General features: G+C 30.8%; 3 protein-coding genes and 1 long non-coding RNA gene across 6 annotated transcripts; 2 read left to right on the forward strand and 2 right to left on the reverse strand.

Moving 5' to 3' along the window:
* The first annotated feature begins 2,056 nt into the window (after positions 1 to 2,056).
* Positions 2,057 to 3,144, forward strand: LOC103867892 (protein phosphatase 1 regulatory subunit INH3). Its single transcript, XM_009145980.3, has 2 exons — positions 2,057 to 2,225; positions 2,568 to 3,144. The coding sequence occupies exon 2, from the start codon at positions 2,592 to 2,594 to the stop codon at positions 2,904 to 2,906; it is 315 nt and encodes a 104-aa protein (XP_009144228.1). The 5' UTR covers positions 2,057 to 2,225; positions 2,568 to 2,591; the 3' UTR covers positions 2,907 to 3,144.
* A 297-nt stretch (positions 3,145 to 3,441) lies between these two features.
* LOC103867893 (mitogen-activated protein kinase kinase kinase 18-like) lies at positions 3,442 to 7,711 on the reverse strand. Its single transcript, XM_033291068.1, has one exon. It carries the CDS (start codon positions 4,777 to 4,779, stop codon positions 3,811 to 3,813), a length of 969 nt encoding a protein of 322 aa, XP_033146959.1. The 5' UTR covers positions 4,780 to 7,711; the 3' UTR covers positions 3,442 to 3,810.
* Positions 7,712 to 8,003: 292 nt separating this feature from the next.
* Positions 8,004 to 18,057, forward strand: LOC103867894 (protein LIGHT-DEPENDENT SHORT HYPOCOTYLS 3). Its single transcript, XM_009145984.3, has 2 exons — positions 8,004 to 10,221; positions 11,974 to 18,057. The coding sequence occupies exons 1-2, from the start codon at positions 9,615 to 9,617 to the stop codon at positions 11,985 to 11,987; spliced, it is 621 nt and encodes a 206-aa protein (XP_009144232.1). The 5' UTR covers positions 8,004 to 9,614; the 3' UTR covers positions 11,988 to 18,057.
* On the reverse strand, positions 17,501 to 19,179 carry LOC103867895. 3 transcript variants are annotated; one of them, XR_632755.3, is made up of 3 exons: positions 18,379 to 19,168; positions 17,899 to 18,294; positions 17,501 to 17,818 (listed from the first exon to the last, which is right to left on the reverse strand). It is a non-coding gene; the product is annotated as an uncharacterized LOC103867895 (long non-coding RNA). The 3 variants fall into 3 exon arrangements; XR_632754.2 differs by having other exon boundaries at positions 17,938 to 18,294; positions 18,379 to 19,164; XR_632753.3 differs by having other exon boundaries at positions 17,501 to 18,294; positions 18,379 to 19,179.
* Positions 19,180 to 19,800: the final 621 nt, after the last annotated feature.

The following is a 19,800-nucleotide window of genomic DNA, read 5'->3' on the forward strand; positions in this document are numbered from 1 at the left end:
TTATAAGAAAAATAATATTTCTTTTACAATTTTATTTTATTTAGACTTATAAAAAAGGAAACTTACTTATTTTATAATTATTTTCTTTAATATTTTTCATTAAAAGTTTTCTTGTATTGGTAGGATACTATAATTCGTTTTAGTTTAAATTTTTTTATAAAGTTAATTTATTTTCAATCAAATTTTCTGTTTAACAAATTTTATATTTTGTCTTATACGTACAAACAAATATTTATCATATTTTTCATATTCACACATACTTATATATGACAACACATCATAATTGAAAAACAATTGCGTTAGCTTTATAAAATGTAATAAGATGATAAGAAAAATTGAGTTGTATCAAGAAAATTAAAGAAAATACTTAAGTAATATTTTTCTCGTAAATAATATTTTATTTTTGAAAATAATGTGTGGAAGCTAAAACCTAAATATATTTGTGAAATATTTGTAGCTATATTTTGGTTTATAAATTACTAACATACAATTATCAATAAAAGGAAAGTTTGTTATTTATGGTAAAATAATAGTAATACTTTTAAAAAAATCTTTTGTTTAGGCTTTTAAAAAATAAATATTACTTATTTTATAGTAAGTTTTACTTAATGATTTTTATTAAATAATTTCTTGTTTAAATAATTTCTTCGTTTTTTATAGATTTGTTTTAGTTAATATTTTTTTTAACAATTTTCTTTCTTTATTATCTTTAAAAACGAAATTTAAAAAGGAAAGTTTGTTATTTATAGTAAAATAATAGTAATACTTTTAAAATTTTCTTTTGTTTAGGCTTTTAAAAGATAAATATTACTTATTTTATAGTTAGTTTTACTTAATGATTTTTATTAAATAATTTCTTGTACTTGTAGGAATTTCTAGTTCTTTTTTTTTCTAGATTTGTTTTAGTTTATATTTTTCTTTTACAATTTTCTTTCTTTATTATCTTTAAAAACGAAATTTATATTTTTTTAAACAAAAAAATTACTTTCAAATAGATTTTTACAATTATTTACTTGTTTAGGATTTAAAAAGATAAAAATTACTATCCAATAATTTTAACAATATATAATTGTAAAAGACTATGTAATAGCAATATAATCTTTTACAATTTTCTTTTGTTTAGGTTTAAAAAAATATTACTTATTTTATATTTAGTTTTACTTTTTTGATTTTTATTAAATAATATCTTGTACTTGTAGGATTTTATAATTCTTTTTTTAGATTTTTTTTAGTTAATATTTATCTTTTACAATTTTATTTCTTTATTATCTTTAAAAACGAAAATTATATTTTTACTATTAAATAATTTTTAAAAGTAGTTATTCAAAAACTGTTTTTATTATCTTATTATATATATATATAATTTTAATCATTATATATTTAAAGACATGTTACAATATTAGAAGAAAAATTATTATCAAATAATCTTTTGCCATTATCTTTTGATTAGTATTTTGAAAAGGAAAATTACTATTAAATAATATATATAATAAGATTTTTAATAAAATTTGTTTTTGTTAATATCTTAGTATATATATTTTTAATTATGAGATAGCTTAACACATGTCACAATCTTAAATATATAATTGCTATGTGTTGCGATCCAGTTAATTAGCAACTTTGAAGAACTAAGTTTTATATAATAAGATATATATATATATATATATATATATATATATATATATATATATATATATACACGATTCCAATTAAGTTTTCCTTAAAAATATTAAAAATAAATTATTTTTTTTTTGTAAATATTTATATGATTTACATAATAAATGGGTATTCGGAACCGATCCGAAACCAGTGATACCCAATCCGAAATTTATTAAGTATCTATTGGATATATACTTATCTGAACTGGATCCGAATATCCTAAGTCTCAGCCCTATGTAGACCAATAAAAAGCTTAAAAATCATATGTAACAAGACCTACAATTGGGGTTCATCTGTTTTAGAAAAACCCATCAGACAATACAAGCTTGTTGGGTTAAATACCAAACCCATAATAATACTAAAAAGATTTAAAATTAATTAATTAATAAAAACAAACAACCAAATTTAAAAACATTTGATTTTATGAGGGTTAAATAAAAGTTTGGGGGGGAGCTTCTCGATCCATCAACATTCGACATTCGTTCAACAGCGAGCGCCTCTCTCTATTCATCATCCTTGGACATTGGAACATCGACGACTTCTTCTTCTCTGAATCGTTCCGTCAGGTGAATCTTTTTGGTTTGCTATATGATGGTCGATCTAGAATTAGATTGGTGTTTTATCGTCTTCCTTAGACAAACTGTCGTAGAAATTTAAAGTAATTCAGATCTCGAAAATAGGATTTATATATTTTGATTTTAGCTGAGATTCTCGAGAGAGAAGCCAATTTAAAAGGTTAAAAGTTTTCTGAAGGGACATACATATGTTTATAATATTTCGCTTAGGCTTCTTGTCTCCTCATTGTTCCCTGAAACAATTTGAATTTGCTTTTCGTTTGTGTCTGTTTGGGACTCTTCTCATAGATATCAGTATAACCACTCATGTTATTTGTCTGCTGTGTAAATCAGATATTAGAAGCTATATTTTGAGCCATGAGCACAGTGACCAGGCCTTCTTCTTCTTCAGCGACAACCTCTGTCATCTTAGAAACCCCTGTTTCTCAGTCCCAACCTACGGAAAGATTAGTGCTTCGGTTGAACAGGAAGAAGAAGAAAGTCTCATGGAAAGACGGAACAGTTGATAACGAGTTTATGCAGAAAAAGAGTTCCAAGAAGTGTTGCATCTTTCACAAACAGAAGCCCTTTGATGAGGATGACAGCGACGAAGATGAAGATAACAACCACCACCATGAACACTGCGAATCTGGTGAGGCCTCTTCCTCTAACGATTCTAAAGCATCTGACTAATCATTTGCGGCTTTTCACATCACAATTTAGAGATATTTGAAGCTTTATAATATGTCATGGAAGAACACTAAAACTCTTCTGAGGTTTTGGGCTTTCAAGATCTTCTCTTCTCTGGCTTTATTAGTATATGTACATTGTAATTTGCATATTACACACTGCAATGCTGATTTATAACTACTTAAAAAGCTGTATTGACAATTACGTGAGAGCATCTTTTCAGATATAATCGTTTAGACTCCTCGTGCATGGAAAATGAGTCTGTATGCATAATGTTATTGTCATTTTTATACATTTGTTAGGTAACTAAAATTTTATTCTAATCTAATATAGAGGGTTCTTATTAATCAAAACAAAGTGGTTCCTTTAATGTTGTTGGTGATTAGATACTAGTACTGAGCTTTATGATGTGCCAATTATTAACCGGGCCATATGTTTGAACCTGCAGAAGCTAATTGATTAACTCCGTGTTAGTTGTAATTAAGTTGAAAAATTAGGATTAAACTAAGTGCGACCAAGAGCAGAGAGCCAGAGACAAAGGAAGGCCTGAGCTATGATATATCACTAAAAGAGTTCAATGTTTTTACTTAACCAAGATTATAGCAGAGAAACTATTGCAAGTTGTTCACATAAAGTTCAGTAGTAGAAACTTGAACAAAAAAAAAAGTTCAGTAATAGAAACTTGAACAAAAAAAAAGGTTCAGTAATAGAACTTGTCAATGTGATTTCCATTGATTTTCTTAATAATACAAAGTCGTACATAACACATGGACAACAATACCTTGAAATTCAGTGATATACCAAAAAAACTGTTACATAATTCTACTAATGAAAAAAATTCAAAGTTGAGCTGAACAATAACGACATGGTCTTGCTACCTACGCATTGACTCTTCACTTCCACGAGTCTATACAAAAATAGACCTCATATCCGAAAGCCTCTGTCTAAGTTTCTCCAACTCCAGACTGATATTCCTCGGGTTACTACCAGTCTTGGCACTCATAGGAGACGACTCTGTGATCTTACTAACAACATCTCCACGCAAGAAGATATGATTCACCAAAGTCGACGCGTCTTTTCTATCATCTGCCTCGGGAGAGAAGCATGTCATCAGAAAGAGTTTTGCGTCAAAAGGAAGATCTCTTGGAATCAAAGGCCCGTGGCAGTTCTTGAGATCGTTCAGTTTGTAGTCTGTATGCCACCACGGTCTTTGTCCCGTGTACATCTCTAGTACAATACATCCCAAAGACCACAAGTCAAGTCCCTTCCTTGTCTCTCCGTGAGAAATCGATTCGGGAGACATGTAGATCGCTGTTCCGGCAAAGGGATGATGAGGTTGCCACCAGGTGTTGTCTCCATCTCTTCTCGTCAACCCGAAATCCGAAATCTTCAACTCGTGAGACGATCTCCACGCACCGTTCTTGTTGATATAACTGGGGAAGACGAGGATGTTTGCTGGTTTGAGATCGCAGTGAACGTACCCGCGTCCGTGGATGGTGGCTAAGCCTTCTAGAAGCATACGAGTGAAATCTCGGACTAAAGCATCAGGCAGCTTCTTGTCTTGGAATTGGTTAGAGAAACTCTTCAAGCTTCCTCCAGGTGCGTATTCCATGTGAATCTTGTACTCCAAGCAACCTTCTTCGTTACGTCTCTCTAGCACTTCGGTCCCGTAACACTGGACGATTCTCGGACATCCTTTGAGTTCAGACAAGATCTGAAACTCAATGTAGAGAGACTCGGCGTGTTTATGGTCGGAGGTTTTTGCGGCTGCGTAAAGGGTCTTGCCGTCGTGACGTCTTTTGTACTTGTAGAGACTCACAACACCGAAAGAGCCTTTTCCCAGAAACTTCTCGAAGTACAACTCTGGCCCCGCCATTGCAATAGAAAGATGAGAGCTTAGGGGAAATCTGAGAGCTGGTAATAATAGCTTTGGTGAAGTTTCGACAAATATAATAAAGCTACTAACGCGTATATGTCATAAGATCAGTAACTGAATGTCTTCGGTCCCAAGTTTCTTCTTTTATTTTCCTTTTTTCAATTTACACAAAAACAAATCCTAAAGAAAAAGGAAATAACAGAAAAGGTACCGTTGTGTTTTATTTTTCGAGAGCAATTAGTAATTGACTAAATGAAATAGAACAAAGTACTGTTTTTATTAGTAGATTAATGATCCGCAAATCTATTTTCCTCAAATAAACTGAACAATCATTTTTGAGTAATTTGTCTAAAATAAATATACACTAAACTTTGATCCGCGCGGGCGCGTGGATGTATTTTTCAAAAATATGCTTATATTATTTTTTCATGTCAATAATCTAAGGACTAGGAAAAATATCCGAATCTGAAGAACCGAACCGATCTCGATCTCGATCCGAAAAAGTAGTATCAAACCCAAACCAAAATTGATTAAATATCCGAATTATTCAAAATTTTGGTTTTTCGAGAACCGAAACAAACCAAAGTATTCCGGATACGCAAATGTATCCAAAATAGATTAATATACTTATATATATTAATTATTTTTAGATTTAATATATATAAAAACATCTAAAATATATATGATACTTTTAAGCTGGTTTAAATACTTGAAAATATGTACAAATAATCAATAGTAAATATATAAAATATTAAAAGTATACTTAAAATACCAAAATACTTAAAATAATTATTGATTCTCTATCCAAATATTTGAACTAAAATAATTTATATGTTAAGTTTAGGTATTCTGACATATGTTATTCAAATTTATATTTAATATATTATTTTTTATAGTTTTTGAGAAATTTAAAGTATACAAATATATAATGAATTTTAAAATAAGGTAATTTAAATGGGTTATCCGAACTCGAACGGAACCCGCAAAAATCCGAAGCGAACCTGAACTGAAATTTAGAAATATTCGAATGAGGCTGAAATCTTTGACCCCGGAAATCCGAAATCTAAACAGACCTGAACCGAACCCAATTAGGACCAGATAGAGAGTTTCTCATAATATAATGGACTTCCAAATTTTCTTAAAAATATAAATCCATTACTTTTTTTTTCTTAATATACAACTATCCATGTTTTCAAATAAACATATTTTTTAAAACTACAATATATGTTTCCATACAAACCTTCTTTTTAAAACTGCAATTCATGTTTTCAAACAAACTTTTTTCTTTAAAACTACGATCTATGTTTTAAAACATTGCTATGTTTCCAAACAAACCTAATTTGTACTTGAATTTTAATAAGATAGATATAATTGATCTGCTAATCAGTCTCCGATTTTTTTTTGAACATTAAGTCTCCAATTCTTTTAGCTTTAACTTTGTGGAGTAGATGTAATCAAACACAACACAGAACACCTTTTTTTTTTGAACGACTACAACACAGAACACCTACCTTCCGAGAATAACAAAGAAATTTTGCTAATTAAGTGAAAATATAAATTTAAAACAGTTTGACATTATAGAGTAAAGGAAACGTGTGTATAAAGGCATTAAAAATAGTTTGTTCAAAAAAAAAGGCATTAAAAATAGCATGATCTGCCATATCTCCTACCATCCAATGGATCCAAACCAGTTTATCAAAGATTTGATGAATTTGTTTTCGGACAAACCAAATCGTCTGAGGAAGAGAGAAACAAAACTTTACAGCGTACACTGTGCAGCAAAAAGATGTGTAGTGTTTGTTTAGACTTTTATTAAACTCACATACTGCATTAAATTGTTTTCTTACGTTCATAGCTTGATCATTGAAAGAGATCAGATACATGACTTGAATTTTTACTTTATGACATCAAATTTTAGTTATAAATCATTCCAGAGCATATGATTGAATCTTAAGAAAGTATGTATTACATGTGTAAAAGCCAGATAACAAAAATCCATGACGATCAAAAGAGTGCGCTATCTCCACAATTTGGAAACGATCAAGAACCTTCATTACGTACCGTGAACACATTTTTTTGCTGATCAAGCAATGGTCTTTAAGGGCATTATCACAAAGATAGATGCTTTGATCAAGATGTCACTCAGTTTGTTTAAATAGATTATATTGACTATAAGAAAATTGGTTTATTCTTAATTAGAGCAATTGCTGATTTGTTGTCGATTCTAAGTTTGACTTTCTCGCTTTTTACACTTGGTATCTCACACTATATTATCTTCTTAAATTTTTATGTACGAGAATAATTATTACATAGTAATCGTTGATAAAAAACATAAAAAACTATAAGAGAAATGCGCATGCTATGGTTGGGTCATCGATGATGCGGGAGCAACAACCTCTCATTCAGCGACCTTTCCCTTTGTGGCGTCGCCCTTTATTACGTAAATTTTGGTGATGTGCACTGCCATGATCTCTGCCCTCAGCCGTAGGATTACCGCTCTATGTATCTTTTCCGACTCACAAATTCTCATAAAACTGGTAAATTCGAGGGGAAGAAACCTAGAGATCCCAAGAATTCTTAACGACATTTATCTCCTTTCCTCTATGTTTATCTTTATTCAGTTTAAGTATATTCTTAGATCAGCTAATGATAGAGCTAAATATATGGCCAAACAAACTCTCTCCTAATGTATCAACTCTAAAGTTATGAAATGAAACTTGTTTAAAAAAAAAAAACTATGAGAAAAATATTGTTCGAACTAGATTTAAAAATCAAACTATAAACCAAACATTTCATATCAATTGTATGTAACTGTCACTATTACTATGAAATATATGATTTCTATTCTATTTGTTAGAAAGAAACAATATATCTATAATAAAATATACTACATATATTTCTAAAAGATCTATATTCTAGTTTTTTCACACATTTTAATAAAACACATTAATTTTACATATTTTTTTGTGTTTATCTTCTTTTCATAATTTTAAATCAATAAAAAACTAATTAGTGCAATTAAGATTTTTGAAATTTGCATTTAGTTAATAAAATATGCATTGAAAATATAAAAAATAATTTTTTTAGAAATAATTTTTTTTTTATAATATGTATCTTTAAGGAACAGATGGAGTAATAAATAAATAAAATTGATCATTTTCTCAAGTTCTGAATCTCATTTTCACTTTCACTTTCACTTTCACTTATTAAATTATCAAATCATTAACTACTGACATACATGTTTCACCTCAAGTTCTAGTAGCTTCATTAACACCAACATCAATGTTGCCGCTAATCTTTGTCGCAACACCGCCTCGCAAATAGAAATAGCATTATGTATCAACTTTCCTATTTCGTACCAATTAATTGCTTTGTTTAGGCGGCTGTACATCATATCTGATGTTTCAGTTTTCTTTTTCTTAAGTTTCACATTGGTGTTACTTGCGGCTAACATCGATGTATTCCTAAGAAATTTTGCAGTTTAAAGTATCGAGTAATATAGAAAGCAATTTTTATCTAATATTCGATGATACGCAGTGTATCGTAGGTTAATTTGTCAATATTATTTTATGGTTATATGATCTAATTTTTCTCGAATAATTGTGTTTTGTTTACAATAGTTTCTTGTTTACAATAGTCCGATGGAAAGCTCTTTCATGTGTCCAAAAGAGAAGTTAGGGCTATTTTGGTAAAATAACAATGAACTGTCAATCATTTCTACAGTAGATGTAGAAACAGATCATTAAAATATATTTCTATCCCTTTCAAACTTTTGGCTGCCTTTGTTCACACCTCTCAATGCCCAACTCCTTTTTTGATTTTTTCTAGCGATAGAAAATTATTTCAGAGAAAAAAAAAAAGAAGTAATAATATCATAACGAGACATCCAAGCTCACAAGTCTTCATCAATAATGAAGCCAAGTATAAATACTATATATATTATGTCGACGGAAACTTAATTATATATTGTCATTTTGGCTAAAGTTTACAATTGTTAAAAAGAGTGAAAAAAGTAACAAAGAGTGTTTAGAACACTAATAGATTATACAATTCTGGTTCTCCTCAGCTCATAAGCTTTTAATTTTGCGTCTAATCGTATACAAGATAGTAAGATAGCTTCAACTTTTCACGAACTTTTAAAATAGGTACTGAAATAGGGGAAACAACGATTAGAGCTCATCAAGAGAATTTAAATGTAAATCATGCAGCTATTGGTTTCTACAGTCAATTGTTTTATAAGCAGAACAAGGCAGAGTCAAAACTTCTCTCAAAATAACTTTGCGAAGCCCTAAATTTAAAATGTAAGACCTAGATTTATATATAGGACAACTATACTTTTTGTTATCTTAATTATATTTATACCTGAAAGAAGCTGACCAAACGTCTGATACAAGATCAGAAGAACAAGTTATAGATATAAAAGAGTCTGTAACTCTGTATCTATTTATTATCCATAAATACTAATTATTCCGAAGACCTTCACGAACGTTCAGTTTAGTATATGTCCCAAAAAAGCTATTTAGTTCTTCCGACATTCATTTCGGAATTCGGAATATTACATAGAAATACCAAACCCAGTATATGAAATAGGGACAAAACAAACATGGATACAAAATGTAAAGGTCTGAAAACTAAAGCCCGCTTATCTACTCAACCAATATAATAGTATTTAAGAAAAGAACTAATACACATGATATATATCTTTAAAAAATAACCCTATTCTATATCTCCCAACCGCACAAACAAAACTTTTAGCTTCTCCGCATCGACCAAAGAAAGATCAAGAATCAAGAAAAATCCGTGCAAGCGTACAATATCGACCGATCTGTTCAAAAATGGATATGATTCCACAACTGATGGAAGGCTCTTCAGCTTACTTAGGTACCTCAAATCTCAGCATCAACGCAAACATCTTGTCCTCCTCCGGAACCACCGCAACACAGCCACCGTCTTCCTCCTCTCCATCGGCGAACTCAAGCCGTTATGAGAACCAGAAGAGAAGAGACTGGAACACGTTCGGACAGTACTTAAGGAACCATCGCCCACCGCTTTCGCTTTCCCGATGCAGCGGAGCTCACGTGCTGGAGTTTCTCCGTTACTTGGACCAGTTCGGTAAGACAAAAGTCCACACGACCATTTGTCACTTCTACGGCCATCCTAATCCTCCTGCACCGTGTCCTTGTCCTCTCCGTCAAGCTTGGGGAAGTCTCGACGCTCTCATCGGTCGTCTTCGTGCTGCTTTTGAAGAGAACGGAGGCAAACCCGAGACTAATCCATTTGGAGCACGTGCCGTTAGACTTTACCTAAGGGAAGTTAGAGATACGCAGAGCAAAGCTAGAGGTGTTAGCTACGAGAAGAAGAAGCGAAAGCGTCCTGTTCCTACGTTGTCGGCTTCTTCTTCCTCCGCCGTAGCTAGCCACCAGCAATTTCAAATGTTGCCGGGTACTAGTTCTACTACCCAAATATCAAACCTTGAGAAGTGACTACATCTATTTTTTTTTTTAAATGAGTATATATATGTAATATGAAATGTGAATTGGTCTCTTTCTTATGTGTATGCTGGTTTTAATTTAGGTTCATGTGTTTAGTTTTAGCATCTGGTCGAAGAAGAACTAAGAGTTCTTTTGTTACTAGTGTATGTTGGAGGACTAAGGAAGGTAGGGTTTCAGTTTTTATTTATTTCCTTACATAAAATAAATTTTACAAAAATATATAGTCCCTTAAATGTGTCTTAGTACCTATTTATCATCAATTGAACTGGTCTTCCTCTACACCATCTGTCGGCTTGATCAAGTTCTAAAATAGAGAGGTATTAGAGCATGATTAATGGGGTTTTTTAGCAGAATATAAGAAATTTACCTTAAAAACTCCTATTAATTATGTTCTTAGGACATGATTAACTCCGGTCTTTTATCCGGGGTTCTTAACTCATGATATGATATTTTTTTTTATACTTTTTGGCTAAGAGCAATGTTGTCTTAACAAATATAATAGCCCTGGGTAAAACACAGAATATGGACTCTTTTATAAATATTTTCTATATTTTTTTTACTGTATTTCTTTTAATTTAAACTCTAAGACCTGAAACTAATGTTTTAAAAACTGGGCCGGACCGGCTGGCTGGACCAGACCGGCCGGTCGGACCGTGATTTGGTCATCTATTCGATTATGGGTTATACTAAAACACGAATTTGAGTTAAATTGGCAAACCCTGTCAAGAACCGGTAAAACTCGCTAAAAACAGTGATCAAAATTAATATTAAAATCTTTTTTTTTCAAATTCAAGTATTTTTTTAAACTGCAAATTTTAAAAATACTTCATAAAAAATCATCTTGTTTTCTAAATATCTATCTAAATAAATTATTTTCATTATTTTATATTATTTTTTAAGAAATTATTCTTGTTTTCATATCATTTTTAGATTCTAATAATTATATAAAATTTTATAAAAATAATTTTATGTTGTACATATAATAGTTAATTAGGCTCCGAATGGTAATATCCATCCCGCACCGCACCCAGTTAACAGTAACAAAAATCTATACATATACTATATATCTATACGTTTTTATAACTGTCAGAACCGGACCGCAGTCAAACCGTTTGTCCCGTACCGCTCAATCCGCTGTTACCATTCGGAGTCCTAATATAAAATTTAATTAAAATTTAAAACTCAGTTGAACTAGTTGGACCGGTCTGACCATTGATCTAGTTACAATACCGAATCGACGTTTGGTCCGGTTTTTAAAACACTACTTGAAACAAATAGAAAAAAATATCTCAAAACGAATGGTGAATGTACATATTTTTTATTGTTTTGTCTTGTAATAAATAAATTAGGTTTACTTAATTATGAGTCTTTTTGATAATTTAACATATTGAAAGGGACCTTTAAAACAACATAAAAAAGACTTAGACCCATGGATCCATGGCAAGTGTCCATGTTACCATAGGTAAGAACCGGAGCTGGCTAAGAAACAACTCTTATATCTCTTATTTAAAAGTCGATTCTTAACTTTTCTTAGTTAAAATCTAAAAAAAACTATGAACCGTCACTTAATCGAACTAATAATCACAGTCAAGAAAATGGGGTTAAACATGGTCTTACGTTTTAGTTTAGATCAGTTTGTGCCTTTGTGGAGTATGCTGGTACTAGAATTGTTTTACTGATTTTTCTTCTTTCGATGCAACAGTGGTCGTTGTCTAAAAGTAACCGTGAACTACAAGTGGTGTTTATTGACTTATAGTGGTTGACAGTGACTGCACTATCTATTGTAAGTTTCATGAAATTTTCTCATTAGTTTCTCAACACCCAAATCTCCCCAAAGATTTACTGTGGAATTCGTACCCAGTCACAAACATTCACATGCATACGTGGCATTCTTGAGTAAATATGTTTTTTTTTGTTTTTGTTTCATCTCCAAACTCATTTTTGTTGTTCATGTTTAATTAATCATAGGTTTACTTGTGAATGAAACGTTTTCTTATATCATCTCTAAGTCACCTCCATTTATATTCATATGTTTTCTTCTAAAATAGAGTACTCTATTGTATATTTCTATAACATAATTCTTCTAAGAAATATTATAAAATACTATTTCCATCTCAAAATATAAAGTCGAAAAGTAGTTTTTATATATTTTCTTCTACAATAGAGATATCCTTTTATGAAATCATACATCGGAGAACAATCACCTCTATAATAGAAATTTTTATTTTTTTTTTAAATGTAAAGATACTCTTACTCAATTTCACTGTTTTCATAACAAATATTTATTCAAGAACATTGTACATGTCTATGTTTTGTTTCTGGATAAACCTTAGAATTTGGAGATATGGTGAGTGATAGTTTATATATGTGTATATATATATATATTTATTTTTTTAAATACCAAGAGGTTTAGAGTCGAAACTCGTAATTCCTTTAAATTTGAAAAGCATAGTATGTAATATTAATTTTGTTTCAGCGGTCATTCGAACTAGAAACTTTTAACATAACGACTAGAAGACTCCTTTCCACCTTTAGTGCATTAAATTATAGCAAGACCTATATTTTTAAGGTAACCTATGTGTAAACATACGTACACCAGATATAGGAATGTGAATTACTTGATGCCATTAACTAATTAAGGTTCTAAGTAACATATGATATGAGTCATGTTATGTATGATCTTTACTCACACCGTAAATATTAGAAGTTTTGAGTTTTACAAACCGTACCGCACCGCAATTAACAATAACGAAAATCTTTACATATATTATATATATATATGTTTTTATAATTGTAAAAACTGTAACGCAGTTGAACCGTTTGTCCCGTACCGCTCAATCCACAGGTACCATTTGGAGAATTAATTTTTTTGAATGACCTGATTGTATTGTTTAATATATTAAATTAAATAATCTTATTTTTATGCGATTTATGTTCGGTCTTTACTCACACTGTCACCCACACCGCATATGTTAGATTAGTTTCCTTTTGATGACCTGATTGTATTGCTGCATGAATACTATATTAAAATAGTAAGCACTATTCAAAGTTGATAATTCACGACCATGGAGTCACTATAACTGAGGACTGAAGATCAATCTGTTTAATAGCTATGTAGTCTAATTGTGATTGACGATCAAATTGCTGAATAGCTATGTAGCATAATTTTGCTTACTAATATAGGATTTAAAATAAAATATTTGATAAGATAATTCTGAATAACATGAAGTAATAGTAAGCTATATATATATGCAATTCTAATGACAATACAAACTATGAAATAATACATATTTTCTTTTACTTAATGATTTTGTTAATTCTATGATCGGCATATTGCACTTTTTAAGTTGCCTATGTTTTCAATCAAGACCTACATAGACAATAAAGTCCAAAACTCGTATTTTGAGATTCGTGAACCATTTAGGTCTCGTTGTTATTAGACCACCTCCAATGTATTTTGCTATTTTCACCTCTAAAATAGGAAACTCTATAATAGAGGTGAAATATGCTCCAATGTATTTCTCTAAAATAGCAATCTCTAAAATATAGAGTAAAAAATAGATAAATGTTATTTCTTCCTCTATAAATAGAGAAAAAAAATAGAGATCTCTATTATAGAGGAAGAAATAGAGGTGGGTTGGAGCAATTTCACCTCTAAATACTATTATAGAGGTAAAAATAGCAATGGATTGGAGATGTTCTTAGGGCAGGATTATCGGAGGAGGGGGAGGAGTTTTTAGTGGGTTTTTAAGGGAGGGATGCCACAAAAAGGAAAAAAAACGGGTTGCTAAAAAGCCAGAATAAAGATCGATGTTGGCTGATTTTTTACACTGTTCGTGGACTTTACTAACACGTGACGACCTGGGATTGATTAATTTTTTTTATTCAGACAAAAAAATAAAAAATAATAAAAAATCCATTTGAGTTTCAGCGTCTATCATGGTCTTAACTTTTCTTTTGGACAAAGAAGTCTAGTTAGTTGTTAACTTGTTATAGTGAAATAGTTTGTTTGAACAATATATGTATAAAATATATATATTTTATTTCAGTGAAGGTTTTTGCTGTTTTTTGTAATAGGTTTCTGATTTTTCATAAAAGAGATGAACTTATTTAATACTTAAAATAAGAAAATGAAATTAAAAACGAGAAAGACAACATGAAAAAGGTATTGATTGGACATAATTTATTTTTAATCTCACTTGTTACCTGATTTAGTCAATAACTATAGTTTAGATAGCGTCACAACAATGAGGCCGGCAGATGAAATTATTTTCTTGAAACATTTGAAGATCAAAACAACAGATGTTAAAAAACATTTTATAGTACCTAAAACCATATAATGTAATATCTTTGGTGTTCTAAGATCCTCAATTTCTTTGAATAAATGAAATACTAAAATAAACAAAAACTTGGAACACAAAATAATTTTAAAAATTATTTTGGCAGATTGTGTAATGTTGCATTATTCATAAGAGGTAGCGCCAAAGTTCTGTCTCTCACTTGTCTTGTCTCTGTAAGTTGTTCCTCGCAGGGCACTCAAAGACCCCAACATTCAACTTTTATTGATTCTTGTCCATTTTATGAATTTTCTCAGTTTAAAAAATCTATTTCAAAAGTGAGAAAACAATTCTGTAATTTTTTTTTTTGAATTTAACAATTCTGCAATTCTACATTTCAGTTCCCCTAAAGTCTTAAAATCCACAGTTTTAGGGTTCATAAATCAAGAGCTGAAAATATCTTGACTTATTATGTCTTGTGTCTTTCAGTCATACTTTTCTATGTGAAAATCTCAATATAACTGTTATAAAAGATTCAATGCGAGTTTTAATTTAGTTAGTCCCTTTTTTTAATTTAGTTAGTCCCTCATCAACAATATTAACACGTTATAATAGATTACACACATCATAAGATAGTGATCAACACATATAATTTACTTATGCTCAAAGTTTTTAGAGAATATTCAATAATTACTGTGCCAAATAAAGTTTCATCTTTTTCTTTTCATATTTTAAACTTTTCAGACATTCTGCCTACTTTTTATAATGATGGTTTTAAACCAACGGTCAACATTTCATACAAAACTACACCAAGTATAAATAGTTTTTTTATTTAAAACATTTACGTGATATATGAATAACCTGCTTTTCAACGGTTGACAACTGATCATAATTGTTTTTCTTCTTTTTCAAAAAACACAATCATATTGAGTCAGTGTTCCCTTTAGACTCTACCGACAATAATATTTTTCCAAAATTTGATAAGTCTATACAAGGTTTCTACTTCGAGCTATAACAATGCGTTTGCACAGATCTCTATGCATGTTTTTGCACATATTTCTACTTCGAGCTACATGCGGTTCATACTTGCATTTTTAGTTCACTTTGCCAATTAAAATAAAACTTTGTTCCAGTAACATAGCTCACTTAAACGGCTCTCGAGTGATCGACATGAAAAACCATCACTTATAACAAACACATAAACTTCATTTCATTTCATCTATGAGATTTTTCACCAGCAGTTACCACTCAACTACGAGAATATATTTTGTAGATTTGATCTGGATTAGGAGTGAGCACTACCATGACTTGGTCTTTCGACTTTAGATACAGAATCTTGACCTTTGCATATAAGGTTAGAACAAAAAGAAAGAGCTTTAAGCCCTTTCTCAAAAAAAAAAAAAAAAAGAAAGAGCTTTCAAGAATCAACGCACACACGTCAGTTCAAAAAAAAAAAATCAACACACCCATTTAATTATTATCACCACTAGGGGGTTTTCCGGGCTACACCCGGATTTTTTCCTATAGTATTAGTTTAATTTTTATATTTATATTTTTAAAACGAACAAATATGATATACACTGAAACTTGTTATAGAATTATAAACATAAATGTAAATTTAAAACTATTTGAAATCATTTGTTGTGTTTTATTGGAGTTTTATGTAGGATATTAGTAAGATTAATAAAAAGTTAACTAAATTATAACTTAAGATCTATATATATTCTTTATCTTGGTTATTTATTTTTATGTAAAAAATTGTAAAGCTTATAATTAGTACTGTATAAATTTTGATTGGTTTTAAAATTACAAAGTTTTATTTTTGTTACTTGTCTTTAAAAGAAAGCACCACCGACTTGTATACCGGTTCTTTATTTGTTGTCTTCAATTTATCGTTTTAACCAAAATAATTTTGTCAACCTTTTTAACCAAAATTTAAATTTAATATTTATTGTTGCTATTTAATTTCTGTGTTTTTCTTAAGTTTGTTTGTGATAGAAAGAAAATTTTACTTCATGATTTGAAATATTATTAGTTGTAAATTTATAGAAGATTTACTTTCTTACCGTTGTTGATGTAATATTAATTTTACAGTTTCTTATTTTAATTATCTAATTAATCAGATTTTTGGAAATAATTTTGAATATTAATACTATTATTTGATGTTCTAGCTTTTTTTTCTGTTTGCTGGATAGTGTTTGTGTGCTCGGTTATTATGCAAGGCTGAGATACTTGCTCAAACATGGTCTTGAATGACCTCTCGAAAACAGGTATGAGTGAGGACTTCAAACCCAACTTAAAAGCTTTCTGAAATTTTATAAATGGTAGATATATATAAAAATTATCATTGTCTAAGGTCTGGAATTAGGTTTAGGTTATCAAAAATGGTAAACCTAAGAGATAAATATGTATATCACATGTAAAAACACTTGAGGTTAAGCACTTTGCAGTTGCACATGTGAGAAATATAGAGCAAACAATATCCATAAATAAATATGAATAATAACTTTTCATATTTTCAATTTATTTATATATATTAAAATTATTAAAGATTATATAAACTATGTTCTAAGGAAAAATATATGTCATAAGATATTTATTAGTTAACCATCTCATGATTAAACACTGATTTAACGAAGAAATAATTATTAAAACGATACTTCATTTCGAAGTCCACCAAAAGACCAGCTCGCAAAAAATGGAATGCTAGCCCAATTATAAAATGACTGTATCAAGTTTGTAATGGACCAATTTTGATGTCATACCCAAACATTTAAATGATAACACGTTTGTTGAAACTTTGGCTGGGAGAATAGCCAACATGTAATAATAAATTAATCAGCCCATTCATGGCAACCTTTCGCACAATACTTGTTTTCAGACTCTCAGTCAACCTCTCACATAATTTCTTTGTCTCACATAATGACCTGTCTTTTGGGAAAGTAAATCATGAATGTACAATCAGGAGTCAAAATAGAAGTGGAGAGCTTTCGGCTGGAAAGTAAACCGATACAATAAATCCATATAAACGGCTACATAAGAGATGTGTGAAATGAATGGAAGTTAATCTTGAATTCACAGTATCAACTAACCAATGATCTATCATTCATTTCACAACTCGATGAATTTTTCTAGGTAGGTAACATACACTGTTGGGATTCTTGAGTATTTGAGCTTCATCAGTTACCACGGAACCTGAGAAAGGAAGTCTTGATCCACCAATGCTATATCATACGTTGTCAACAACACATCAAACGGTAACAAAGATTTCTGAAACAAAACAAACAAAACAATATAATTATACACAGCTGATAAACCCAAAGTTTCTTGAGAAAGACAAAAAAATTTACTCTCGTCTTAGAGCCCTTGTTGACATAATCATGCATTACCTTACGCAAATCCCTACAAATCCCTACGGCAATCCTTATCACCAACATACCTAAAAACTTCAAGTTCTGGAGTGAACCTTTTACCCAACCATCGGTTATGTTAAAAGAACAAAGCAAAACTGCCAAATCAAGACACAACATTAAACAACACAACATCAGAACTTGTCTTTAAGAAGCAGATCTCATTGACTCAAGAAATGGCCCTCGCAATCCTTGATGAAACTTCAGATAGCTCAAGAAAAAATTGCTTGTAGAGTCTTCCCCAACCGCATTTGCTCCATCTGTAGATTAGACTCAACATAGATACAATCACAAAGAGAGCATTTCAAAAAAGAAACGATGGTGGTACCTCATATCCTGCAAGCAGAATAAAAAAAATGGATGAACCGGTTTAAGTTTTTGAGTTTGGTTTGTATCAAAGAAAAAAGGACGAAGAGTTACCGAGAACGACATTGACGCCAATAAGATATTTGTGTATAAGCCAACAGACTACTTCGATTTGGTGAGTCTGTATATGCAATCGAAGTGATGTAGACATCAACCTTTAGATTACATGGAAGAGAGCTTAAAAAATTTCCAGATGCATTTGCTGTGCCAAAGAGAAAGAGAAGCAATTAGAGATCAACAAAAAAAAAAGATTTACAATTTTGCATATAAGAAAGAGCTTAGAAACTGAGATAATACTGCTGCTGCGTCCTAAAGCTGCAAAGGATCCAACAGTGCGAATAAGTCTTGCTGAGATTGAAGCAGCCATATACTTTGAACCAATTAAAGAAACCCCTACTGCTCATCTACTCTCGTCATCTCTTCTTAGGATCACCGGAAACATATTTAGCAATAGAGATGAAGGTTTGGGTTTGCCCGTCTCGTTCGACCGGCTCGCGGAGGAGACAACATCCTTTCCGTTCGGTTTCTTCGTGGTAAAATCGCCGGAAACGGTTGATTTGCTGTTAGAATTCATGGCTTGAGAGAATTTTGTGTGTCACAAATGTGAGGGAAAATATGAATGATATAAAGAATCTGAGAGGGAGACGAAAGGAACCCATTAATGAGATTTCCAGATGATTCATTGCACACTCATGAATATGGTGTTGATTGAACGATCCGCTGAAGAAGGGGAAAGGGCGAAGAGATGTGATGTCAAAGAGATTAATGGCCTGTCTGTTTTAGGGTTACTGAAGATCGAAGAGTTGAGATGTCGACACTATCCAATTTTCCAGACCTGGGTTCATGACCCACATGTTTTTTTTCCTTTTTACGGTTGAAAAAAATTAACAGCCCAAGATCAGCCCAATCTCGTATTGACGTGGAGGAATGAACCAACCCTATTGGTTGATTTTAATTGCCGACGTGGACACCCCAGCTATTGAGGATATCTTCCTTTTAATATAGTATAGATTCTTAACTTTGTCACGAAAACAAAAATCTATGTTTTTTCATATTTGTCAATGTTCTCACACTTTCAAAGAATATATTAGCTTAGTCACTTACTTATTTTTTTTTACAAAACAAAATATCGGAGTCTTGAAAGTTGAATCCATATTATTGTAAATGTACATAAGAGTTTGTGATTACATATTTAGTGATTCTTGTATATGTGTTCCAGAAAGTTTCAATGGCTTAGTGGTATCTGTCCTATATTTATGTAATACTAACCCGGGTTCGATCCTTTCCTTTGCATTGTTTATTCATTTTTTACGAAAAACAAAGTGAGATGACGTGGCAACTTCGGATTCTCTGATTGGACGATTTTTTGTGCCTACGTGGACACTCTGATAGTATAGTATAGATTACATAGTTCCATTATTAACATTTTTATACTGAAACGAATATTTCATTTTTTAAAATATATCGTGCAGACAA

This window comes from Brassica rapa, chromosome A05 (genome assembly GCF_000309985.2).
Source record: "Brassica rapa cultivar Chiifu-401-42 chromosome A05, CAAS_Brap_v3.01, whole genome shotgun sequence".
In the NCBI taxonomy this organism is placed as follows: domain Eukaryota; kingdom Viridiplantae; phylum Streptophyta; class Magnoliopsida; order Brassicales; family Brassicaceae; genus Brassica; species Brassica rapa.